At 44.8% G+C, this 26663-nt stretch overlaps 2 protein-coding genes across 3 annotated transcripts in view; one reads left to right on the top strand and one right to left on the bottom strand.

Moving 5' to 3' along the window:
• hd (humpty dumpty) overlaps positions 1-297 on the bottom strand; it is a 34747-nt gene extending 34450 nt beyond the window's left edge. Inside the window, exon 1 of one of the 2 annotated variants that reach the window (XM_075695630.1) lies at positions 244-297. The gene's annotated coding sequence lies outside the window, so the exon portion shown is untranslated. Of the gene's footprint in view, positions 1-183 lie in introns of both variants that reach the window. The other variant, XM_075695629.1, reaches the window with a different exon arrangement.
• A 166-nt stretch (positions 298-463) lies between these two features.
• Positions 464-24860, top strand: LOC142585110 (serine/threonine-protein kinase 40-like). Its single transcript, XM_075695628.1, has 8 exons — positions 464-872; positions 2092-2177; positions 6217-6351; positions 9354-9581; positions 11134-11302; positions 14714-14858; positions 17367-17486; positions 20384-24860. The coding sequence occupies exons 1-8, from the start codon at positions 746-748 to the stop codon at positions 20787-20789; spliced, it is 1416 nt and encodes a 471-aa protein (XP_075551743.1). The 5' UTR covers positions 464-745; the 3' UTR covers positions 20790-24860.
• The last annotated feature ends 1803 nt before the right edge of the window (positions 24861-26663 follow it).

Below are 26663 nucleotides of genomic sequence, written 5' to 3'. Positions count from 1 at the left end.
ACGGTAAGATTACTACACATTCAGAAAGACGCGAACGAACTTTAACCACAAAGCCCAACCCCCTCCCCGTCGACTCTGCCGACTGACGCCTAAGCATAACAAACGACATTTGTGAGAGAATGATTGATGCCAGGCAAACATTTATTAATTCTAGCACAGTAGATTTAGAAGAAAGACACTTACCTAAGCATCGTATTGTGCGAGACTGCTCATGACTACTTTGCAAATAAAATTAGTACGCACCAACCATTGGCACACCAATTCTGCCGCTTCAAACAAACGTTCACGGATGCCATCATAGGTGCCGCGCAGAAAAGAAAAATATATTTAAATATAACTAGTAATGACAATGTAATAATTTGTAACGCTAAGAAATAATATTTTTTTTGTTTACTTAAAGCTTTCATGGTTTGTTTGAGGCTGATTAACGATTATAAGACGGTTACGGCGCCAGAGTTTTCTGCGAAGCTAACTTCCATGGTGGCAGCGTTATGACTTGGTTATGATGTCTGCTATGTTTGTTTGCAGTAGTTCCCAGTTTGTAGGCGAGTTTTTTCCCACCTAGATCGGCTTGTCGCCGATGTGTTAGTTTTCTTCGCACAGAAAGGAGTCCTTGCATCGGAAAAGTCGTTGGTCTATTGGTTGATAGAGAGCACTCGGCCGATATGCGCCGCCGATTTTACTTCCTAGTGGCCGCCCAACGTTAGTGACGCATAAGTGTGTGCTTTCTCTTGCACACGCGAACATGGAAAGCGCCAAACACGACCACGCCGATCCTTCGACGAGCAGGGACTGCCAGAGCGATGAGTGCCCGAAAGAAGGCAGCCCCGTAAAGCTTAATGGAGTCAGGAAGGCGGGTCCATACTTGCTCGGTAAGTAGCCGTTTGCTCACGTGGATGTGCAACGACGCAGCGAGACGAAAAGTGCAAGAAACAACGATTGCGGGTCTAATACTTAACCCTAGCCTCATATCAGCTCAACATATCGATGCGAGAAATGTCTTGGAAAGCTCGGTGCGGGAGAAGCCGCTGATGCTAGCGTTAACTTTATGAGCGCCCGCAGCTTATGCGTAGTTTATACAGTCTATTTCACAAGCATGAACTGTCATAGTACCCTACGAAACGTGCAGTTGCACTTTGGCCCTTTTCGCTATAACAACCGATCATCGTCAAAATAAGTAAGTGGCAGTAGCATTAAGTTTACGTCGTCAAAGATATCAAGCAGCAAAGGCGATCGCCTCCACTTTCCTCACGCATTTGATCCACGAGGAACAGCACCCAACACTTTCGCGACGGAACCCTCGCCTTCACGTGTAGCGCTGAAGATAATCTCTTGTTTGAACATGACCACGTCAGCCTACTATATAATATTAGGCGCAAGTACATCGGCTACGACAAGCCACATTTGGTTCAAAAGTATTGCTACCTTTCAGCAACTTAGAGTTTTTTTTTGTTTTTTGTTTTTTTCAGTGGTGTGAGAAGAAGATCGAGTAGGTGCAAGGAAGTGTTTGCTCTTGTCCTGTTCTAAACATTGCGGTAATAATCTCTGCAAACACTGTCACATAGCTCAACGGCAGGCAACTGGTCAGACCCTCTCGTCCCTTAGTACTAACACGCCCACATTCCAAGCTGCTAAGCCCTTCCAATACCTCCGGTTGTTAGTGTGCTTTCACTTTTCAAGGAACTGGGTGCAGGTTTAGTTTATTTGCAGATTTAAATTTGGTGATTCTGTGCTGAGAAACTTGTTTTGTTTTCACCTTGTAACATGGCTTTGCCAGGTTGAGATCACACGTATTTTTGTAGTCAGTGTTTCATACCATACGATTTCTTTCAGCTTTGTGGATTTTTTTTATCCATCCTGCGGTTCAAAAAAAGGAAGGATAGACCTAACGATTCGTGTATACATCCTGGTGTGGAGTTCAGCACTGTGCATGCTATCTAATTATGTTCACTCCATTATTATACCAGAATTTATCCCACAACGAGGTGTCCACTCCTGCACAAAATTTCTATTATCCAATTTTTATCTTGTGTGTTAGTCTGTTTACTCATGTTCTGCTGTCACTCACTGACTGCTCTGTTATCATCCCAGGTCCAAAGTTGGGCACGTCTCCGGTGTGCAGCATTACACAGTGCTTGGCCAAGAAGGAAGGCACTGATGATTTTTACACCATTAAGGTAGTAACCCTTTGTTGCTTCAGTGAATCATAGCATGTATACAAATATTTAAAACTAGAATATGAATTCGACACTTTTTGTTCTTTATTCTGAAATTTCGTACTACCGGTTGCACTGCTGTGTTCAGCAGTCGCGGGTGCTATTCCTGACAGCAGAGAGTTAGTGGAAACTGCCCTGTTGCCATTCCAGTGGTGAAGCGACAGGTGAGTGGCAGCCTGGCTGTCACTCTATCACCCCTCCACGAGTGAGAAAAAGAGAGGTGCAGGGACAGCATAATAGGCGAGTGCCTGCATCGAGACAACAGGGCGCATCTCAGTCACCACAATTGTTAATAGCATTTGCGTATAGACAAATATGCAGTTGTAAATATACAGATTAATGTGCAGAAGACAAAGATAATGATTAATAGCAGGGCAAGGGAACAAGAGTTCAAGGTCGCCAGTCAGCCTCTAGAGTCTGTGAAGGAGTATGCTTACGTAGGTCAAATAATGACGGGGAACCCTGATCATGAGAAGGAAATTCATAGAAGAATAAAAATGGGTTGGATCGCATACGGCAGACATGGTCAGCTCCTGAATGCAAGCTTACAATTATCATTGAAAAGGAAGGTGTACAATCAGTGCATTTTGCCAGTGCTGACATGTGGGGCAGAGGCTTGGAGACTCACAGAGAAGCTTGAGAAGTTAAGGACCGCACAAAGAGTGATGGAACGAAGAATGCTAAGCATAACTTTAAGAGACAGTAATAATAAGACAGTGGTTTGGATCAGAGAGCAAACGGGTATAGACAATATTATAACTGACATGAAGAGAAAAAAGTGGAGCTGGGCAGGTCATGTAATGCGCTGGTTAGGTAACCGTTGGACCATTAGGGTTACAGAATAGCTACCAAGAGAAGGGAAATGCAGTCGAGTACTAGGTGGAGCGATGAAATTAGGAAATTCACGGGCACTAGTTGGAATCAGTTAGTGCAGGACAGAGGTAATTGGAGATCGCAGGAAGGGGCCTTTGTCCTGCAGTGCACATAAAACAGGCTGATGATGATGATGAATTGCTATTAATGGAGTGTGTACAGATATGGACACACTTTTCTGGAGTGGCGGAGTGCTGGATTCAGACTGTATCTGTGACGGCTAGCAGTGGCTCCTAAATTTGAGATTTGTTGACTAGGAGTGCCAAGAGAATGCACTCAAATGTTTGTGAGGCGATCTTATCAAGACGCAAGTCTGTGTACTGTGTTGCTCGCAAACTGGCTGGCATGGCTGAGCACTTGGACTTATCAAGTGTGCTTGACATATATAGTTTATAATGGAACACTATTGGGCTAGCTAGGCCATGCACACACATGCTTCAAATCCATGAATCAAGCGTGTGTGTTTCATGTTGTGAGCAACAGAGATCTGAAGATATGAAATGCATTGTGCAGATATGTTCACATTCAATACTTAAGGAACATAGCAGATGCCACTCCTCAAAGCTGTCTAATGGCCTCCTCAGGGCACAGAATAGTAGGCAGAGCTTAAGGACATTGTTTGCTGCTGACTTCCCCATGTTCTTGAACCACTTGATTACCCCTGCCTTGAATACTTCCCATAGATTGGCATAGACTACTTTATATCCTTTTGCCCCCTTCTTGGTTTCGTTTAAGAAAAATAATTAATTCTTGGGTCTTATGTGCCAGAACACTGATCTAATTATAATGTACATTGTAGTTGGGGACCTTGGAATAATCTTGACTACGTTGGTGCTTTAATGTGCACCTAAATATAAGATGACAACATTTTTGCATTTTGTACCCATCGAAATGTGGTCACTGTGGCCGGTATCAAACCTGCGACCTTGATCTCAGCAGCGCAACATCATAGCCACTAAGTTATCGTGGTAAGTTCAGTTTCTTTATAGTTGGAAAAATGTTTGGCATTTAGTCCCATATTAGAGGCTGTTTTTATTAGCGGTTGCTTATTGGAAGAAGATAGAGGAAGGGACTGCTGACCGCATTTTAACTGTCTAGCCTTGAGGTTGACTTCTGAACAGCCACTTGAGAGGAAAGGGAAAGAGACAGAGATGGAAAGAAGAATGAGGGGGTACAGAAACAAGGAAACCTATCTTAGTACTATATACGAAAGCTAAGACTACGCTTGAATTAGAACGCTATGACTAAGCGTTCTAATGGTTTGAGTGTGGTGCACTTTTACGTTTGCGAGGCGATCTAGCATGCCGTCCTAAATGAAAGAGTAGCCAGGGCACAATAAACAAGTGCTCAGAGAACTAAAGTTTTGAGAAGCGGATTTTCTCTGCAACTAGATGTAATGGTTTGTTTCCTGGTTCAAAAACAATATGGGGGGATGGTTGCAATTGAGATCAGCCGCTTAGGACAGCATAAAGCAGCTGAAAATGGTGCAGCAGACATTGAGCATAGGGAATTTTTTGCCATACGGGGGACAATTGTGTCATAAGGTTCACACAGATAATCACTAAGTCATCGTGAGGTGATCTCACATTAATTGCCTGTGTTTTATTACTGCTACAGTTAAACCTCGATATAACGAACTTCAATATAACAAAATTCTTAATATAACAAAGTATCTAACTTTTCATAACCTATTGTCCATTGAACACCATGTATTTAGAACCTCAATATAACGAAGTGTGTTTGTATGCGATTTCAATATAACAAAATTTCAGTGCCGCCACATAGAAAGGCGGATACAATAAACGGATACTTCCGCGGACGCAGATAGCCAAATGATTGTATTACAAGCAGCTGCTTGCAAACGCACGTCTCAAATCGAGCTCTGCACGACAAGAGCGACCGCCGAAGTAGAGCCACGTCATGTCCTGCATAAAGTCCTAATGCGATAAGTTCCTGTCACACCCCGCAGACTGTGTGCTTTAGGTATGAGTGTATGTGTGCAAGGGTGAGACAAGAAAGATGGTGGCTTCCCGCGTGAGCAGAAAGAAAGAGGGGAGAGTAGGGAATAAGTTGGCACGCGTTCCAATTTCCGATGCACGTCTCGTCCGCGGCTGGGCATGACTGTAAGCGCGGCTGAGCACATACATAGCTGCGCACACTGCTTTAGAGGTAATCTGCCACATGCGCAAAAAGTGGGCATGCCGAGACGGCGTGGCACCATGCAAGCTGTCATACCGTACGTTTAGTAGTGGAGGTTACGTAATGTTGAGTTTCAGTGACCTGTTGGAGTGAGAGGCAGACGAAGCATTCACTCCCCGCTGTCAGCGCTTTTCCTGATGCTGTCATGCCAGTGCGGGCGACACTATTAGTCACGAGGGTGGAGTGCACATGAAACCGTGGCTGGCTTCGCTTAATTTGTACCGCCGAGATGATATCATCGAAGTGTGTGGCATGAAACCGTATCATTCGTCGCCGACTCTTACATTTATCAAAATTAATTGTTGTCTCATTCAAACTTGCTTTTTTTTCGATTGCCCGATAATTTGAAAAATTCTGCGACCCCCTTTCCATGTAAGAAAAATTGATCTGCAGTTGTACTTAATTGCATAAAAGGTCAAATTTCAGTAGAAATAAATTTCTATATAACGAAGCAAGTTGCCAGTTTTACAGACTTCATTATATCGAGGTTTAACTGTATTGGGTACAGATCTCATGAGATGCCAGAGCTACAGCCGAACCCTTTAGTAACGAAATCGCACCTCGCATGGAAATACCTTTGTTGTATCTAAATTCGTTATAAGCGTATATTTGTTAACATGCTGCGAGAAACATTTTACTCCATGATATCCTATAATTTAATTTGTTATTTCCGTGTTCATATCAAGATTCAACTGTATTGCTGAGACTGCACTATGGGTTCACTCAGAACTGTGGGAGGCGTTTCGGATTATGCATTCGATTTCATTTTCAAATCGCAGTATTCATGCACAGACCATTAAAGCCTCTTTGGAAATTGCGGAAGCTGTCAGGTCGTGGAGTTTCTGCTTACACTGTTATTTTGTGCATGGCATGCCACCGAGTGTGACTGTACTTGAAGTTTTTTTTTTTTTTTTTTTTTTTTTTCCAGGTTCTCATCATTCGAAGCCCTGAGGAAGAGACCCAGGAGGATCGCCAAGGGAAAATGCTACTGCACACAGAGTATTCGTTGCTTTCCATGCTTCACGATCAAGACGGAGTTGTACACCACCATGGAATATTTAAGGCAAGTTTGCAGTACTAGCTAATCAGCTGTCTTATTTCTTCATTTATCTGTATTTGTTTATTTGGGGAATTTGCCTCAAGGCATATGTAGTAAAACTTAATGAAAGGTGCATCAAATAGATGCATGCAGCCCTGTGTGATGCAGGTACTTCAGCACTGAGTTGCCACATTTGTTGTCTGTTATCCAAAAGGTTTAGTCCCCTGGAACATTCAGCTTTAGTTAGGTTTCTCTGAGCAGTTTGTGCCCAATATCCTGTCTACCAGGGCACAGCCACAGAAGGTGGGGGATGCCTGCTATAGACTTCAGAGCCGTGCACACGAGTGCATTGCCTCGTGTTCTTTTCTTGTGGCGTTTTTTCTTTGTTTGTTTGTTTGTTTTTTCCTTACCCGCCACATTGGCTCACTGGCTATGGCGTTCTGCTGCTGGGCATGAGATCATGAGTTCATTTCCTGGTTGCACTCTGATTGATGCGCAACGAAAGAAATGCTTGTTTACTTAGACTTAGTGTAAGCATCCTGAGTGATTGAAATGAGTCCAGAAAGATAGCCGAAAGATAACCCACCCCTGTTCTTGGAAATATTTTCTAGTTTTATAAAATAACATGTGGTAGTTCCTGTAGGTGCACTGAAGGTTAGCCTACCTCATATTTTCACTCGATTTTCTCTCGATTTTAGGTGGGCTCTCTCTAGGTTTTACGGTATATTGGTGCCTTATAAAAGGGGCCTAATGGCAAGCCACATCGCTGACTGCGGACCGTTGCATGCACTTGTCCATTGTCACTGATTTTTACTTTTTTCTTGGCAGGCACATCTTGACCCAATGAGAAAATTGTGGCCTTGAATTTCTCTTTGCCTGTTAACCAGCCTGCATGACAGTACAGAGAAGAACTTCACCAGGAGCAGACATTCTGCGCAGCTTCTATTTTGACATGCCATAAAATACCAAGGAAGCCCTGATGACTTTACAACCAATAGTTATAACTGTGACGAATACTGTTTAACATATACTGTATATCACCCCTCATATTTTGTGCATTTATGAAAGTAGCTTGTTGGCCAAGTTCGTGCATGGTTCTGAGCAGGGGAGTGCCAGCAAGCAAAATAGCAAACAGGCAAAGAAAACTGAAAGGAAAGCAAAGACTAAGTTGATAGGGCACTGGACTTATAACTGAATTTATTTCAACAAAATGTTGTCCTCAACAGCCGAAAGGTACCTGCTCAATTATATTCAGCAGTTATAGTCACACACTTCTATGTAATCACAGCTTTGCCAGCATGCCGTCCCTGTTGCTGACAAGGACAAAGCTGAACTTCTTAGATTGGCATTGCCGTACGTAACAGTTGCATAGAAGTGTGTGTGTGACTGCTGTTGAGCATTCGTCCTATGGTCTTGGGGGGGTTAGCAATGAGTTGGGCAAAGAGTTCTTGCTTTACTCCATGTCTAAGGAACCAAATTTTTTTCTTCTCAGGCAAATCCGGGTCAGCGTGGCAGAACAGGCACGTCATCTCCTTGGCGAAGATTGCTATGTTGTCGTTGAGCAGCTGCATGTAGGTTTCCAGCTGAGTTTGGGCTCGATCTTTGCGCAGGGCGCTCATGAAGGTCTACAGGAAGTCATTACGGAACAGCTCCCATGTTGTCAGGGTCGATTCCCAGTTCTCAAACCATGCCTTGGCGGTGTCTTCTAAGGTGTAGAACACATACCGCCACTTGTCGTTAGAGTTCCAGTTATTGAATGCAGCGACCCTTTCGTATGTTTCCAGTCAGTTTCCCGGGTCTTCAAAGGATGATTCAGGAAGGTCTGTGTCTCCCAGGGTTGTTGCAGCACAATGGGGCTCCTGGGGCTGCCATTGGGATTGTTCAATTGGCCACAGTCTTTTTGGTCATCTCAGGTAGAAGTCCGTGCTCCGAAGGCAGGTTTTGTAGCCTGCAGCTTGCTTGATGCTCCGTGGCGAAGTTGGTGGGGTCTTCGAGTTGCAGGCTTGGGTCGTCGCTTTGCAGGGGCATCTGGTACATGAACGCACAAGCACCTCCACCAGTTGTCACATAGTAGTGACGGAGAACAACACAGAAGCAAAACTGTGAATAACTTAACTACGAACTCTTTATTGGGTGAACCTATGCCCACAAAAGCAATTTACACTCAAAGCACAACGATAGTGGCGAACACAGTGGGCGATCGTCGGAATCTGATGTGTGGGTCGAACGCGTCAGCTTTTATATATCAGCCATTGAAAGTTCCCGCATGCTATGGTGTTGGGCTGCTGAGCACGAGGTCGCGGGATCGAATCTCGGCCACGGCAGCCGCATTTCGATGGGGGCGAAATGCGAAAACACCCGTGTACTTAGATTTAGGTACACATTATAGAACCCCAGGTGGTCGAAATTTCCGGAGTCCTCCACTACGGCGTGCATCATAATCAGAAAGTGGTTTTGGCATGTTAAAACCCATAATTTAATTTTTTAAAGTTCCAGCATAATCGCTGTCGCCTGCTTGCCTTCCAGAAGCTACTGCACGTTTCATGTCGCGCATGCAATCAGATAACACAAAGTTCAGTGGGAGCATACACAACAGATAGAATCAACGATAACTTTCAAGTAAATTCGAAATCATACAGGCATGTCTTGCACAGAGCGTTAACATTTAACATTTGTTAGCCACTGAAAAGTAATCAGCGGATGAAGATAAACAAGTACACGTGTCAGTACAATAGCAAAACATATTGCAGGAACAATGTAAAACAAAAGCTATTGGCACCAGACAGGTTAAATTGTATTTTCTGTAGTAAGTTTTTTTTCATCCAGGACAAAATGAAAACAAAAAGAAAAAAAGAAGCATAAATAACTTGTTAACGAGAGTACAAGAGCAGTTCATAGAATAGCAATAAAGAGCACGTCACAAGAGCAAAGACCCACAGCAGACACTCGGCAATTTCTTTTTCGTTGAGCTTATTTACCGAGTTGCTGTTCAGGCCGTAACAGTTGTGCCTTCCGCGCTGCCCCAGGATCGTGCTTGGGAGATGCGCGAGACTGCAGACGGCCTGGTGTACACAGGGCGCCAGCAGCAGCGCCTGTGCCTTGTGCTCGACTGCCTCTGCAGGCATGACTTTGGCACAGATACGGCCGACCTGGTCAACCTGCAGCACTATGTCATCCGTGAGAAACGCCTGCAGGAGCGAGAGGCCCTCTTCATCTTCCAGGATATTGTGCGCATTGTCTCGGCCCTGCACAAGGTCGGTCCCCTCATGGCTCCTCGTAACTGCGTAACTATCACACTGGTTCCTTCCATCACCTGTGCGATGCGGAGAAAAGCCAAATGTCGCAAGACACAAGAATCGTGCCGGGAAGACAGACATGCCAAGTGTCCTCCCTACAGTGTCGCCTTGCCTTTCTGGTTTGAGCAACTCTCGGCGAGTTTGTGAACCGTGCATGCAAGAATAGTATTCTCTCAAACCTGGCATTAGAGTGTGAGTCTGTAGAGTAACTGTTAGTTGCTAACTAGTATGTGTAACAAGTCAACTTCTCTCCCAGCAGCTGATCGAGAATTGCCATCATTCGCAAAAAGCAGTTGTTGAATCAGTCTTGCCCTGCATCTACTCTTTCATCTTGTCTTTTCGGTGAATCTGAGGATACTGCCATGAGTATTGCCGCATGCGTTCCACACGCACGACTGGTCGCACCGGTCTGCACTTAGTGCACAGCCTGTTGCATGGATGCAACAATCATGTCAGGTCCATTCCTGCGAGAAATTTTCTCTTACACTCTTTGCGGCCCTCTGACATCATAAGGGTGTCCTCTTAATGTCCTGGCTACTCTTGCTTTGTAATGTCCAAGTAGAATTGAAATTCAGTTACGCCATCCAGCAGCAGCTGTGCAGTCATGGCAGCATCCATCTGCAACGGTGCACACCTTCAGTTCAATAGTTAAATATCACCTGTGGCAAATAGCATAATTCTTATCCTTAAGATGGATTATTCGAAGAGGCGTTCATTACTAGCATGAGAAATCTAAACACATATTCTAATAATTGACATCTCAATTACTTTATGGCACATATTGCAATTTACAAATTGTAGCTGGTGAGCTTGCAAGGTGTATCCACTTGAAATTAATTTTCAGGATGACACCAGTTTTAAGGTATTTCCCAGAGTGTGGAATGAAATACATGGGCGTTCCAGTTACTTTTGTGGTTCAATGCATAAAATAGCGTTTTTTTTTTTTAATTAAGCGCAACAACAGTGCATTTTTAGGGCAAGTTTGATAGTGCATATCTCCAATCCAAACTGGCGTCATTCTGGAAATTCATTTGATGTGGTTATGCCTTTCAAACTCATCGTCTACAATTCGTAAATTGCAATATGTGCCATAAAGTAAATAATTCAAAAGATAATTTGTAGATTTTTGTTAATTAGTTGAATATGTGTTTCAGTTTATCGTACAAGTAATGTCTGCCTCTCTGGATAATCCAGCTCAAGGAATAGAATTATGTTATCTGCAGCAGGCTATTTTTTAAACGTTCATAAAAGTTAAAAATTGCCACCCTGTATATACAGCCCCGGAAAGTGCGTCAGGTACCCTGAGCATGCGAACACATTAAAAGAAAATTTCTATAGCTGAATATGAAGATGTTTGATGATTACATGTGATTACGTGATTACACGTGTGCACGACCAGTTGGTGAAATTTTGAGCCACCTACTTTTTGTTTTTTTGTCTGAAATTTGGGACAGAGAATTGCAGTATGCGATTACTGACTGTTTTTTTGGCCACCTACATCCTTTTGCAGCTGAACATAGTGCACCGGGACCTCAAGCTGGGCAACATGGTTTTTGACAAGCGGAAACGGAAGGTCACCATCACAAACTTTTGCCTGGGCAAGCACCTGATCAACGAAAATGACCTTCTCAAGGACCAACGTGGAAGTCCCGCCTACATCAGCCCTGACGTGCTTAGTGGTGGGTGAGACTCCATCGTTGTACGCTTGTATGCATGGGGGGTTTGTGTTGTGACCACCCACAAAGCTTGAATGCGCTGTCACTTCTTGCATCAGTGCATGCTTGGTGTATACAGTGAAACCTCATTGACGAGGTTTCATGGCCCCACAAAATTGTTATTGGATGTTAAGTTTTTACAGATCATGGGTTGTTTTTCCATGGTCCCCTAAGAAACGTAACAGAGGTTCTACTGTATTCCCTTCAGGCACCAATTAATTTTCTCTGTTGAATGCTTATGTTGAACACATTTCTTTCAAAGGTGAGCATTCCACAGATCTCTGTCTGGCTGCGAATAACTGTTTAATAGAACTGAGTCTAACACCAATGAAAAGATTTTAATTTTACTGTTGCCGATGTTTCAAAGCCAGGCTGGCTTCTTCAAGGATAGGTTGGTAGTACCGGTAGTGCTGCTTTTAAACTTTCTTTCATCCGCGTTCCAGTCGGGCTGTGAAACCGCGAAGTCCTTCAGCTTACAAATGTGGGTGGGCCCCTAATGAGAGGGTGAAATTTCTTCTTGTTCATTGTACATGCCATGATTCGATTTTAAAAAAAAGGCATCTTGAAGGATTTTGTCCACTTATAAGATGACCGCAGTGATGGGGCCAATTCTGTGGTCGTGAGCTTCCGAGTGCTCGGCAACCACGCTGCGCTCTCAATAAAAATTTCCAGGGTCGTTCGTGTGTTGGCGTAGGTGCTTCGGAATATTTTTTCATCTCGCCGATGTAAGAATGATCACAGTTGGAGCAGGGGATCTTGCAAACAATCTCCTATGTCTTGTGAACTGTCCTTTTGGCCTGTAAGAAAGCATCCGAGTGTAGAAAAAGATTTGTGGGAGACGACACCCTTTTTGTGTAGAATGCATGTCAGAGTCTCGCTCACGCCTTTCAAATAGGTTAAACAGACGCGGTGGCATCGCTGTGGAGGGGGCCCGCTGCCACGCATGTGCTTTCATTTTTCTTTCAACGGATAGCAGGGCAGATAGAGCGCTTAGTGTAGCCATTCTTGATGAGCTCATTGAGAACATTTCTTTCTTCTTTTCACTGTGCTGGTGCCGATGATGAACAGAGCCTTTCCGATCTGTCGATTATAGTTTTTACTGCAGAGGCTTTGTGGTCAGTCTGGTGATAGGAGTTAAAATTAGTGCGTCTTCCACTGTGGATCGGCTTTCTTTAGACGGAGAATTGAAGTTCCGAATTATTTCATTTTACGACTACGTCCAGGGTTGGATGTGAGCTGGCCTTCAAGCTCGACTGCAAACTGTATGGATGGTTCAGTAGAATTTATATAAAAGAGAACGCTGCCGATTGCTGCAGTTTTTACTACTCGGAAGTAGTCATCAAAGTAACGGCCAAACATCCTTGGTTGTGGTTCGATAGAGCCCAGCGCCCGCTCCATGATGTGCTCCGTTGTGAGTGCGGTAACCGTAACAGAAATGGAGGCGCCAATCGTGGTCCGAGTGGTCTGCTTGAAGAACTCTCCTTTGAACCAAATATAGGTGCTTGAGAGGCATTGTTCTAAGAGCTTGCTTATGTCTTCGACACTCGTAGGGATTCGTTTTCTTAGTGATAAGTCTTGTTCGAAGGCATTGCGGGCCTTGGAGATCTTAAAATCGGACGATGTCGAAGGGCACTTCGACATCCTTTGCTTTAATATGCTAAATGCATGAATAATGCTAACATGATTACAGTACTTGCATGATTTTAACGTGCACCTTTTTTAAATAAAAGGTGTGTTCAAATGTGCATGCGCATTACAATCTTAACTAATTTTACTCAAAATCAAAAATGAAACTGATTTTAACTGAAAAAAAAGAAGTTCAGTGCCAGGTAGTAACCACACCGCCATAAGGTTTTGTTATCGATATACACAAAATTGGCACTAAGTTTCTTTTTTTGGCTGGTAATGTAACTGCGCATTACAATCGGTGGCACGCTAGAATCATGCAAGTACGATACTTTAAGGGCAGGAGTTGTATGGAATATTTCATTTCATGTTACTTGTGTTTTGAAATTGTCAGCATTCTTCAGCAATTAGAGTGTAAACGATTACTGTCAAGAACAACAAAAAAGAGAACTTCATATTTTACAAGCAGCAGCACTAACTAGACGAGGACGAAGAAAAGGGAATCTCAACACAAGCACCATTCATTGCGGCAAAATATTCAGGGCTGTGAAGGAAAGCCGCACTTGGTAGTAGCACACTATGACTGGTTCCTACCGCGCTCCAACTCGGATTGCAACAATGCAGTGCCTGCTCTAGATTAGAGTCCGAGAAAGTGTGTCCGAACCAAACGTACAGCTGCTCAATAGAGCAATCGGAGGCCAGTAGCAGCAACATGTCAGCGCTTCCTCTGTTGTAAACATACATGGCGAACCAAGAGCGCGCACCTGCCGAAGCAGATGCCACGCCTACAACGAAAGCTGTAGGAACCACATAACCAGACCTCTTCTAGATCTCTGTTGCATTCCTAGGTCAAAGGTGAAGTTGCCTCCGAGGGCTGTCTCTGCAAGAGCAATGCTCCAAAACATCCAGCCAAATGTAAAGCATGCCGCCCGAGTGCTTCAGAGCTCTTGAAGGCTACGAGCTGAAAAAAAGGGCTGTGATATAGTCCTCCAGTTATTCTCGGCTTACCATTGTAAATGAGGTTAGTGGGGCCAATATGGTTACACAAACAAAAAGAGAAACTAGACTTTCTGCACGCATTTTAACTCGAAATTTCAATTTGAAGTCGCTGCCTTGAAGCCTGATGTGCACTGACAGTGACCATAATTTTTGCATTGCTTGTGTGATGTCGCAAAGTGTAGGGCCGCCGTTGGGCTGTCCGCTCTGAACAGTATGAAACCACATTGGACATCTTGCTTTGCACACTGCGGCACCCGACCGTGCAGCTAGGGCTTCACTATTGAATTGTGCCCGCAATTATTTCACTCATGGTGTAAAAGCAACACAATCCAGTGATCACCTGCACAAACTATCTCGCACTGAGACACACAGGTGAAAATGAAACGATACATGGAGATCTTGATGTATATCTGCTGCAATCTAAAGGCTGCTGCAATCTCTTCCAGCATTTACTGTACACAAATGCACGGCCTCCAGTATTCTTTACTCCACAAGAGTCGTTGCTGGGGGTGCGATTTCATCTCGTCGCCAGTTAGTGTTGCCAGGCTGCTGTACGGTTCAACTGCGATAAAAAAAAAATTCACTTATACAAGTTTTCTACCTCACTGCTCGCGCTCAAATTTTGCTAGCTTGCTCTAAGACATGCGTGGTTTAACATGCAATGCATAATTCTTGCTGGAAAACTTGGTGTCATGGCCCCCTATAAGAAAAATTTGGTGACCCCTTGTGCCTTGCGTCTGTGCCTTACAGGAAAGCCCTACCTGGGCAAGCCGAGTGACATGTGGGCGCTGGGCGTGGTGCTGTTCACCATGCTTTACGGACAGTTCCCCTTCTACGACTCCAACCCGCAGGAACTGTTTAGGAAAATTAAGGCTGCTGAATTCACCCTGCCCAAGTGAGTGTCATTTTTCAAGGCACACGCTGCCTGCTGCTTTCTGTAGGGGCTGTTTACAAAGTCCAGAAATAAAGCTTGGCTAAATGAACAGTACTGTTAGGTGTGCCTGTACTACGCATTAGAACAAAGGAGAAATGGCTCGGACTCCAGTTTGGTGCTGACGTATCGCGACAGCAGCTACAGAACCAATATTTCTTATGGTTATTAGCACGAAACGAGCATGACAATATTAATTTATGTATGCTGAGAGGCAAGGTATGGACTTTGCACTGCACGGAAGATTACTAGCTGTGTTTTCTGTAGAAGTGTACTTTTGCTTCTGTGTTTGTTATTCCGGCTTTCCTGGTTTTCCCTTTCATTTCTGGTGCTCTTCAGTTTGTTGCATTGTTTTTCTTTTTGTGAGGAGCCAGGAAGTCAATTGGTGCAGCTTCAATGCAGAACTGACCACAGTGGTAGCATATTCTTGTCAGCATGTACTGGCAAGGCCGTATGATCACATTTTATTAACATATAATATCACTTGCAGTGACCACAGTTAGCGTTCACATATTGTTGCCATCGCAGCTTTGACCATGATTCGTCTGCGCTAAAGTGGCAGCACAACCAACAAACATTTCTTTTACTTAACGAGCAAAAAAAAAAAAAGCTAAGACTGGTGTGACACCAGATGGCAAGTACATATATTAAAATATGCGTGTTTGCATTCCGAATTCAGGCTGTTGTGAGCACTTGAGTACAAAGGTGTCTGTGCAACAGTTGACGGCCACGGCCGTTTGGCACTGAGCAGGTTCTCAATGCAGGTTTATTAGGCAAGCCCAGTCGAACACCTTTTTTAACATTAGCCAGGAACCATTCTACATGTAGTAGCAGCACTAACTGGGTAAACAAGGGGACAACAATAACTGGATAAACGTCTGTACATTCACTGCCCTTGTATGCATGCCTGTCAATTCTGATAGTTCTTGGTTTTTTGGGGGTTTTTTTTACAGTTTATAAATGGCTGGTGTTTTCTTGCATAAAGTTCAGTTGGCAGTCAGCGTGCATCCTATTTGTGATTGTTTTCTTGTTCTTGTCCTCATTTCTTCGCGCTTCTTCGAGTTATATTCATTTTATATGAAAACTGGTAATTGACACCCCATCAAAATGCAAATACTGCAACGGACGCTCCAATACAACATGCATTCCATGAAAATGTGTATCCCAACTTCCATCACTTCCTTCCAAAACCTAACTCAGCTTACCTCCCTTCTCTGAGTGGCTGGCTCAGGCTGCACTTATCTGAAACCCAACAGTACTTTGGGCGCTTGCACAAAATCAACAATGATGCAAACGACCCTCAAGCCTCTGGACTAAGGGGCGTGATCATTAATTTAACTGTGTCTAATTATTCAGTGTTCTTCTTTCTCTCTTTCAATGCAGAAATTCAACTTGCCACAGTTGATATAAACAGCTCAAATGCATTTTAGTATGGAATATCAAAGTGCAAATGTTCATGCTAGCCAAATGCCTTATAAATGTCAGTGTCCACTATTATAGGGGACACCCACCTGTTACATATTCTGCCTTATTCTTCCTCTGACATACATTTCACCTCGTTTCGATTATGCCCAAAGGTCAGCAATCATGTAGTGTGTGTAATGCAAACACGCTCTTAATCATTCATACCGTGAACTTCACAGGTCTGGAGCCACCTTTTTGAATCGGTCAGATCAACTGTTAGTCGCTCCGACTTTCACATTGCTCTAGATACTGTATGACCAGGTAACTAATAAAGAAGTCTGTATCCACATTTGTTTTAACTTGTTAACCATTTTGTTCTGTGTTAGTCATTCCTGCCTTTGTATATTAGTTTAGCTAATATTGTGTTAAAAGGAATCTGTCATAGCCTGTATTAGTTTGTTTTTACATATATGTACCACTCCCCTCTATAATGCCTCTGGTCCTGAGAGTAAAATAAATAAATGAGGCAATAAGTTTATAAATAACTAAATAAATCACTTACAGCCAAGGTATGACATGAATGCCTGCAGGTTATTCCTGACTCGTAGATGTCTGCCTATGGTGTCGCATCAGCTGTTCCTATCCGATAAAACTGAAGGGTATAGTTTCATGTGTATTGCTTTGGTTACCAGGCAGACGTCCCCTCAAGAAAGGACTGCAGCACACACACTAGGCCGTAAAAGTTTATGGATGCTGGGTTTCCTTTGTGGCTTAGTGCTACCCTTGGGTGGGTGACAATATTCCCATGCCATAAGTGTTCATGGACCACGAGCCAGTAAAACTGTTCAACACGATGTTCACATATACTGGACTGCCAAGTATAAGTTGGAAATCAGAGTGCCAGGCTGTGTTCAGAGGATGCAGAGATATTCAGCTTTTTCTCAGAATCTGTGACCTGCAAACTTTTGCAGTTGAGCATATGTGCTTGGACTGTTGCAAGCAGCTGCCCTCTGTGCCATCTGACAGTACAGCGTTTGACACATCTGTCCCCGCTACTTGCCTGTGCAGGGAATCCCCTCTTTCGGAGAACACACGGATGGTCATTCACAAGCTGCTCGTCCTGAACCCGAAGCAAAGGATGAAGGCCGACGAGGTGCTAGAGTCCATCGCAAGCACGTTGGCCATGTGGTACGTTTAATCTTGCAGGACATGTTGAGACAGCAGGCTTCACAGCAGCGCACTGTCCCTTCAGTGATTAGTCCTTTCTTATGAATACTGTGCGCTGTATATTGCATTAACTGGAACTAATCTCTCTTATTTCTCTCGTCTGCTTTCGTCTATCCCCGTCTGCCTGAGGCACGCATGCATCGTTCCTTTCAACCAGGACATCCTGGTTGGTTCATGTTATCTCTTGGACACGGACTATGCAAAGTTTTTTTTTTTTTAGTTTTATTTTTTTGCAGGTTATTATGCACAAGTAACAATCACTTGCCGGACCTGTAGCCGAAGGCTAGTTAAAGGTCTGTTACAAAAAAATATAAAGGAAATCCTAGCATAGCAGGAATAAAAAACGAACAACAGTAACTACATACAAAGGTGTTGGTTGTTGATTCACACGTCAACTAAAAGGAAGTGAATACAGCATAGTGCCAAATAACAGTGTAAGGGGCACAGTTCAAATACAAGAGAATACATATCGCAATGTAAAGATGTGTACTATGATGTTAATTTCTTTTACGTATCCCACAAAAAATTGCAGGTAATATCGATTAGTACTGAACTGGTTGATAAGGCATACAATTGATGAAATTCAATACGTACATAATAAGAGGAGCATTCACACAAGATGCCATATTAAAGAGTTCGAGTGCGCACTACCAAGTGGTTTATTGAAGCTGGTGGCATCACAATATAAACTGTGCATGCACTAGTGGACAGATGCATGAAGGGGTATGTTTGTAGCTCGTACTTAGGGTGAATACAGCAAAAGCATAAAAATTCGGGTCCCAGCAATATTGTTTAAAGGGCTCCTCACCAGGCTCCATAGCAAATTTGGGTTACACGCTGGAAGTTGTTATGTGTCCTCTAGAGAGCGTTCTGCTGAAAAAATTTTCAGATCGGCTCATTAATAGCCGAGATAGAAATATTTCAGTGCCACGAACCATTGATTTCAGTAGGCGGGCTCCACTGCCAAGCAAGACGCTCTCACCACTTGCCCCGTGTAGCGTCCGCGTGGTTTCGCAAGAAATGGAAAAAAGAGAGGAGAGCTGGCCCAATAGGCGGAGCAACGCCATGAGCATCGCCAACTTACGGCTTCTCTTTAGCTGTAGCTTCACAAAGAGTGACGTCAGGGCCTCTCCTGAGTTTCCTTCCTCCATGAGTCGACCTGTCCAACAAACCATGCGGTGACTGTAATCACAGTGGTGATAGTGAGAGCATTTTTCATGAATGGCCACCTAGTGGCGGCCTCTCAAACTGGCGTGCGGCTTCTTGCAGCCAGTTCCATAGCCAAGCCCGGTCAAGCCCGGTCAAAACTCGTCAAAAGCCAAAATGGCGGTTAAAGCGCGTTGCCTACTTCAGCCCAGGCGGGTTCGGGTTGCAACGCATCATGCGGGAACGTTTTCACAGCTACTACGTAACAGCGGGGTTCCTTATACATTGGATCCTATGGAAGCTATGCCGGAACCGGATTAAAACGACGTAGCAGCCGGGAAAACGCAGCAGTGAGGAGCGTAACAGCGGAGTTCTACTGTACACGAATACTGAGGCAGAACAAGCGGCTCTCAGAGCATGATCATGCGCTGGAAGACGGTATAAAATGGCATAGTATGCTCTGCGCTTGTCAGCTCAAAATGACCAGACCTGGTGAGGGGCCCTTTAAGTGTCCCAAACCAAATATAGCTATACAGTAGAACCTCGTTGATACAAATCTGTTTCGTACAATTTCCCGGTGTCAACGTTCGCGATCGATAACATGAAAAATGACCCAATAGAGTGGTGTTTCTTTTTTACTGGTTAATGCGTTCCTGCAAAGCATGATCCTTCGACAGCAATGTTCAGAATGGTGCCAAACTGCAATGTATGATACATTTTGCAGTTGCTAGATCACATGTGAACAAGAGAAGACGTGAAGTGCTTGCAATCGAAAGCAGTAGACGCCCGTCATGGTAGCTACCCCACAGTGCTCGACCGCCTATGTCATGTGCAAATGCCGGCACGCACTAAGTTTCCTCTTTTGCCACCAGTAAATCTCACAGGTTGTCGCAAGTCACATTCACAGTTATCGCGGCCAACCCTATTGCAATAAGCATTTTCATCTACCTGTTTCACAGCGTGTGTTGCATAGTGCCTTTGGAAGCGAACCAAACGCACCGCTGTTGTCTGCTGCAGGCATTGCAAAGTGAGCTTCATGTTTCACTCTCGTGGCATCGTATTTCGGCATCGCCTGCCTGCTTGATTTTTGTTTCGGTTTCCCATGGAAGCTGCATTCTCTGCCTTGATACAGGCTTAAGCAAAAACAAGAAGTAGATTTGAGTGACTTGGAAGTTTGACTGTGTTCTTAGAACCTGGAGTGAGTTCCCCATTTTCCCGCATTTGACCTCGCCTACTGTACAGATAGCAGAGTATAAGTGACGAGTTAGGTACCTAGACTGCAACCCTAGTAGGTTTAAAGAGGCTGTACTTGTGCAATCATTGCAGTGCAATATATGTGTCAGTTACCAGTTGTAAAAAGCGTTTCATAGTAGTGTTGACCTATGTGCACGGCATGGTGAGCAGTATCCAGTATGAGCAGTGGTGTCCAGTAAAGTAGGGCCTCTTATATTACTGGTGCAGCCCATGGTGGATGCACGGGAGCTTAGAGAAGCATGGAACAATGTTTTGGAAACATGATTTATCACTCCAGCTATGTCTGCCATCACTGTCGCTTCAACTGTCTTACATTGTCTGGATTATTCAGGCAGTACTAGACAATGCAGTTTGCTCTGTTCGAGCAGATCACGTATGCTTATCCCTGTAAAACAGTTATGCAGCGATGTCTAACTTGAACACGTGCACGGACTTAGTAGTGTCTTCTGTTTTGACAGGAATTCTCTGGCCGCTAGTGGAAAGCCCCTCCAAATTGTGCCGGACATTGATGATGACGACGCATGCGGTGAAGAAGCCGAGGCACGCAAGAGCCAAGAGCAGTCTGCCTCAGGAACAGTGGCAGCAGCCGCATCCTCTTCTTTCTCCTCCAACCTGGCGGAGCTGCAGCATCCGTCGGGGAGCAACGTGGGGGACTTCAACTTTGGTACCCGCCTCGGCATCGGATACGCGCCACACACTCGCAAGCCACCCGTCGTGGGTCCCGTCCCCAAGAGGAGGCAGCCCGGGGTGCTGTCCATACAGCGAGTGCACGAGGACGCCCGGCCTCTGACCGCCATCGAGAGCATGCACTACCAAAACATGCTGCGCCACACTGCGTCCTCCTCCGGTTCCTCATCGTCCTGATGCCAGCACCGACGGTGGTGCAAGAAATGTTCAATCTCGCCGCAACACCTCGTCAGCAAAGCTTGGAAGAATGACCCACAGCTGGGCAGTATGTCAAAACCTGGTGGCATCTACTGCAAATGATGGGACTGAACACGCAGGACAGAGATGCAGTGCAAGCTACATGACCACCTAACTTGTTTGCTTGTTGCACTTTCACACTTGTTTGTATCATCACCATTGTTCCCCGCTTCTGCGTTAACCCATTGCTTGTGCAGCCAAGCCTTGTTACAATGAAATCGCATCCGACATGAAAATACCGTTGTGATTTCCTATATCCATTATAAGCACGTGTTCGTGGCATGGGGATATCGGCAAGAAAGACGTTACATTTACCTCATTGCATCCAATATTTTGTTTTGTCTGTGTCTACTGTACCAAGGTCAAACTGTAGCGTAGACTTGTGGCAGCTGCACTCAGGCATTCAAAACAGCTGTTCCAACTTGAACTGCGCCAGAGCTGCTGCTGAGGAGATTTGCATCAGCTCCATAAATACATGGTGCATTAAACTGTGCTCAAGAATGCTGCGTGAAACCGATAGGTTGCATTTTTTTACCTCGCAAGGGCTCGTTGGCCTCTTGCTACTGAACATCGCGACATCCCGTCAGCCTTGCCGCTGTGGCATCCCAATTTTACAGAGAAGCACGATGCATTGTGGTGCCACGCTTTCAATGCGCTATCGAGTTGAACCATGTTGTCTGTGACTGGTCACTCCAGTCATAGTTAAGGCAGAAAGCTGGGCTAGTTGGTTTCAATTATGACATATTTAAACCACTGAAAAAAAATGCAATGTTCACACTCCAATCCTTTGGATCCAAGCAGCCAGGTTCGAAACCACTCTGCCCAAGCCGAAATGATAACTTCAATTTACACTTGTATAATCTTGGCTGGTATAATATAAAGATTCCTTTTGCTGTATCCCATTTAATTCCTACTATTCACCATTCTTAGCCGGCGGATCCCATTGATAATGCTGGTTGAGTGACACTCGGACAACTGACGAATAACAAAAAAATACCTAATAGCCATCAACATTAAATTGTTACATTATCCTGGCTTTGATCTCACCTTCTATGTCTCTCACGTCATCTAATACCGAACCTCTGAAGCACAAAAACGTTGAAGGTATCAGTATCAACTCAGAGTACATATATTTACCTACAATAGAAAGATTGTTAACAGCCTCTAGATCAATGCGTGCTTCGCTGACTCTTGAGAGGAATCGTCGCTCTATTCAGTCATCAGCCAAGCATTGACTAAAGGTGGCGGCAGCCGACCTTAAGTACTACAGGAAGGATCACAGAACTTGCTTTTGCCGATTCCCTCGTTAACAACCTAGGTCATTGTTCATTTCATTTTGTATATAGATAACTCTGGAAGCATTGTGCCTAAGCCGGAGGCAAGAGTGCCGAACTATCGTTGGCTTTTCTGAGCGGCCGGTTCTACTGCAGCAGTGAACGCCAATTCACAACTGGTACCACAATTTCTTGACCCTATCCCTACCACCACGGAGTTCCTTAGTGCATAGAGGAAAAAGCCGGCACTGCCATTCTGTGGTATGCATGGGAATTGTGGGATGTAGTGGCTTCGGACTGGCATCTTCCTTCGAGAGCCAAGACACCGTAAAGGCATCTCTGACTAGCAGCGTTTCAAAATTGCTGTCATTTCTATTTTCTGGGAAACTAGCACTGGTAGATGACATTCTGGCAGTGAAAGCAGTCTTGAATGTTGCCTTCACTATAAAACAGTGCCCATGCTCAATCTCCATCAGCTAGCCACATATCCTTCGTTCATGTTTCAGTTATCCAAATAGTCTTATTTAAGGTTTTTTTTATTCTGAAAAAGGTGCACGGCACCACAAACGAAAAGGTGCAGGGGGTTCCAGTTATGGTGCGTCGGGCTGCACCCGCTCGCTGCAAGTTTCGAGGATGCGCTACACCGGGGCGGCACCTTGCCTTGCACCCCGTTTAACCGAGCGCGGGTGTGCAGGGTGCACTCTGCACCTTGGGGTATCGAGCACCTAGGTGCAGTGCACCGTGAAAAGGTCAGAGAAACTTGACTGAATCGAGTAGACCTTTGTTCTTAATATATTACATTGGTACACTCTTGCAACCCTGAAAAACGGCTACTTAATTGAGTAGTGTCTCTGTTACAAAAAACTAAGCTCTGTGAACATAAAAAAATTTGCTCTAAGAACAAAACATTAGGCTTACTCTAGATTTTCATGTTAAAATTACGAAGTGACCTTCCACTTTCAAATGTTTTGGTAGAGTTGTAATGATATATATAACCTCTTGGTCCAATTTGTCACTTGAACAGTATGGTACTCCGAAGTCTCAGCGCTTGTAGTCTGTTTTACCTATGACTGCTGGGAAGAACCTGCTGCCATTTTTCACTTGTCTGCTTCCAAGCAAGATAGGTGCCACAACAGCAAAGCCAAATGCTAGCCATCCAAAGACAAACTTGTCTCCCACTGCATCAGGCATGTCGGATTGTTTGGTCTCTCAGCTCTCTGAATGAATTTTCTGTTGTTCAAATGAAACCAGGGTGTCAGCTAAAATAATGAAGTGATTGGGTGCCTGTTGGAAATTGAAATTCCTTTAACCGGTCAGTTGCTGACTTATGCATTACCCTGCCTATGTTAACCATTATTTGGTGGAGCAGCTGATAAGCATGAAATTGAATAGGACGAATAGGGCTGTTTTATCTGCCAGCCCCAGGGCCTGCTGTTTTGTAGTGTTAGCAACAATTTCAGTACAGTAAAATTAATGGCTGGCAACCAAGTTCCACATGAAATTGCTATGTTCCCTTATTAAAGATGGTTAAGTGTATTGCATGGTTATTTATTGTACTTAACATACTAATTTGGAAGGTGCTAAGGTAAAATGACTACCTTTATTCAGTCTGTAAAATGACTTTACCTTTATTCAATCTCCCTGCTGCTGATGGCAATGTTCTTACATTGTAAATGTTCTTATGACAGTGTTCATGCTTACGAGACTTTTCTTTACATGGTCATTTGTAAAAAGAAAAAAAGAAAGAAAGAAGGAAGAAAAAGAAAAGAGAAAGCAAACTTACTGCAGGAGAATATTGGACAAAGTGCAGCTATTTTTCCTACTTGTCGTCAGCTTCTTCATTTAGTGAGACATTTTGCATACATTCAGTGCCTCTTGTTATTATACTTGGTGTATGCCTTTTTTGTTCCTTGTCATGCAGATTTCTCAAAATATGCACATGTAGATGTCCATCCAAGAAAATAGTGATGGTTAGGGTTGCCACCTGACTGGCACAGATAGTCTTTATCCTTATGGTGCCACCTGCCAGTTTGGGCCTTTCATAGGCACAACATTTCGTAGTTCTCTCCAAATCAGCACGTTTAAAGTGGTGTTGCTAGCATTCTGTCAAGCATTGATTCATGGCACACAACTGAATTGCTGCAAGCGAATTCATTCCGTAAGTTTTCCCTCATGCCTTAAAGCATCACTTATTTTATCATCTAGGCTTGTACATGTTGCTGGTTTGTCTGTAAGCTACTAATATGGTCTTACAAGTAAAAACCATTTGCAACAACTGTAGCATGAAGATTTTTAAGTACACAAAACTTTATGTAAAGCCAGTAAACTTCAATCATGTATCTGCTTGGCATACTGCCACTTTATTTTGTTTCCATTTTACTGTCATCAGACTTTTATCACAGGGTGCTTGCAGTACTTTTTTACAACCCCCCCTCCTCCCCCTCTTTCTGGTGCTGCTTTCTTTTTCTTTTTTTTGTCTTGGCAAAGGTGGCAACATTATGGTTGATTACTGCAAATCATTGATTCTTTCTTGTAATTTCAGTTACTCTTTTGACCTTGAGCACATTGTTCCATCATTTACTGGACTTGTATGGTGCTATAGATGTTTTCATCATCTCACATGATCTTCTTAATGCGTTCATTTATTTTTGCCACACAAGCTTGCAAAATTGACGTTTGTTGTATAGATTTACAATTGCTGTGAATGAGTTTGTATAAATGCCATTTACTACCTCCACCTGCTTACTGTTTTACTGTGCAAAAGGCTTGTAGTGACGAGGTCACACCTTGGGTCACACTTTGGCATATACCGAGTGTTGCATAATTAGAAGTTCCAGGTATACATGGCTGTTCCACCTACATCGCTAGCTGGTCTCTAGTCATATTTCTCTCAGAGGTAGCACTTTGCAGCGAGTTCAATTTTAATAGCGCATTTGCAAACGTTACTTGCCTGTTTCGTTTACATTAAAGCGGAGGTGCATGTCTTCAGCACCACCACTCAATAAATTTCTACATTGCTACGCCATTTCCCACTGCTACGGTTTGCAGTGTGCCTTCATTTTGCCTACAGAAGAGAGAGAGAGAGAGAGACAACTTCATGTAGTCGCCTGCAGAACGACACCATGACTAAATGGCGCCGTGACGCGGGCCCTGACGTCTTCTCAGCGGGTGGTCTCTACTCAACTCCAGCGCGTGTTACTCCCGCGGTTGGTCGCCCTGTGGGGCAACGTTCCGTCGGTTTCGCTCGGCCTTTGTCTTTCAAGAGCCGCCGAGACCTGCTGGACGGCCCAGGTTTGGCTTTCGTGGTCGTAGCATTCCGCCGCAGCCGCGAGTCGCGGAGGAATCGTTGTACTTGTCGAAGCCTCATTGGGGAACTTGGTGCAATCCCATAGGATGTGCGTCAGGGTGGCCCTCTCCCGCTGGCACACGCGGCACACATCACTCGCATATAATTTAGGGTATAGATGAGTCATTAATACTGGGGTGGGTAAAGAACCAGTTTGCAATTGTCTGAACAGCACCGCCTCCGCTCGGCTCAGCCCCGGGTGCTGGGGTGGGAAAGTCCTTCGAGCGAGGCGGTAGAACTGGGTAAGTTCGTTGAACGTTGTAATGCGGTCCTTGGCACTACACCACGTTGGACGGTCGGTTGCAGCGGCGCGGTTGGTTAGCGCTCGCGCCACTACGTGTGCCGTCTCGTTGTGGTTATCGTGCTTCTCGGACGCATCGGTGCCCGCGTGCGCCGGTTCAGCCGAGCACAGAACGCGCACAGCCTCACCACACACTTTGCCCTTTGCATAATTCCGCACTGCACTTCGGGAATCGCACAACACCGTCTGGCACCCGGGGTCGGCAATGGCCAGGGCAATGGCCACCTCCTCAGCCTGACACGCCTCGCGGACCCGTAAGCTCGCCGCTGCCCTCGTCGCGCCGGACGACGCCTCGATGACGGTAGCTACGAACGCCGCGCAGTCTCCCTGGTATTCTGCCGCATCCACGAACCTTGCGTGCTCGTCCTTGGCGTGAAAGTCGATGAGGGCCTTGGCCCTCGCCGCTCTTCTCTCCTTGTTGTACTCCGGGTTCATGTTTCTCGGGATGAGGTCCACCCGAATCCGGCGCCGGGTTCCGTCCGGGACAGAAACGTCGCTACTCGCCGCTTTCGCTCCGGGCGTGAAGCCCAAGTATTGAAGTATGCGCCTGCCGGCTTCGGTCATAGAGAGCCGCTCCAGCTGGGCGGTTCGTTGCGCTTCCGCAATTTCGTCGAGGGTATTGTGTACCCCCAGGCTCAGGAGCTTGTTGGTGCTCGTATACTCGAGTAGTCCGAGCGCCGCCTTGTAAGCTCGGCGTATCAGGGCGTCGATTTTATTCCTTTCACATTGCATCCAGTTGTGGAAGGCTGCAACGTAGGTGACGTGGCTGATTACGAAGGAGTGCACAAGCCGAATCAAGCTTTCCTCCTTCATCCCGGCCTTGCGGTTGGCGACCCGTCTGATGAGACGTATTGCGTTGGTAATCTTGGCTGTAAGGCGGGAAATAGTCTCGC

Source organism: Dermacentor variabilis, chromosome 6, assembly GCF_050947875.1.
Source record: "Dermacentor variabilis isolate Ectoservices chromosome 6, ASM5094787v1, whole genome shotgun sequence".
Classification (NCBI taxonomy): domain Eukaryota; kingdom Metazoa; phylum Arthropoda; class Arachnida; order Ixodida; family Ixodidae; genus Dermacentor; species Dermacentor variabilis.
This window is presented reverse-complemented; position numbering and strand designations above follow the sequence as displayed.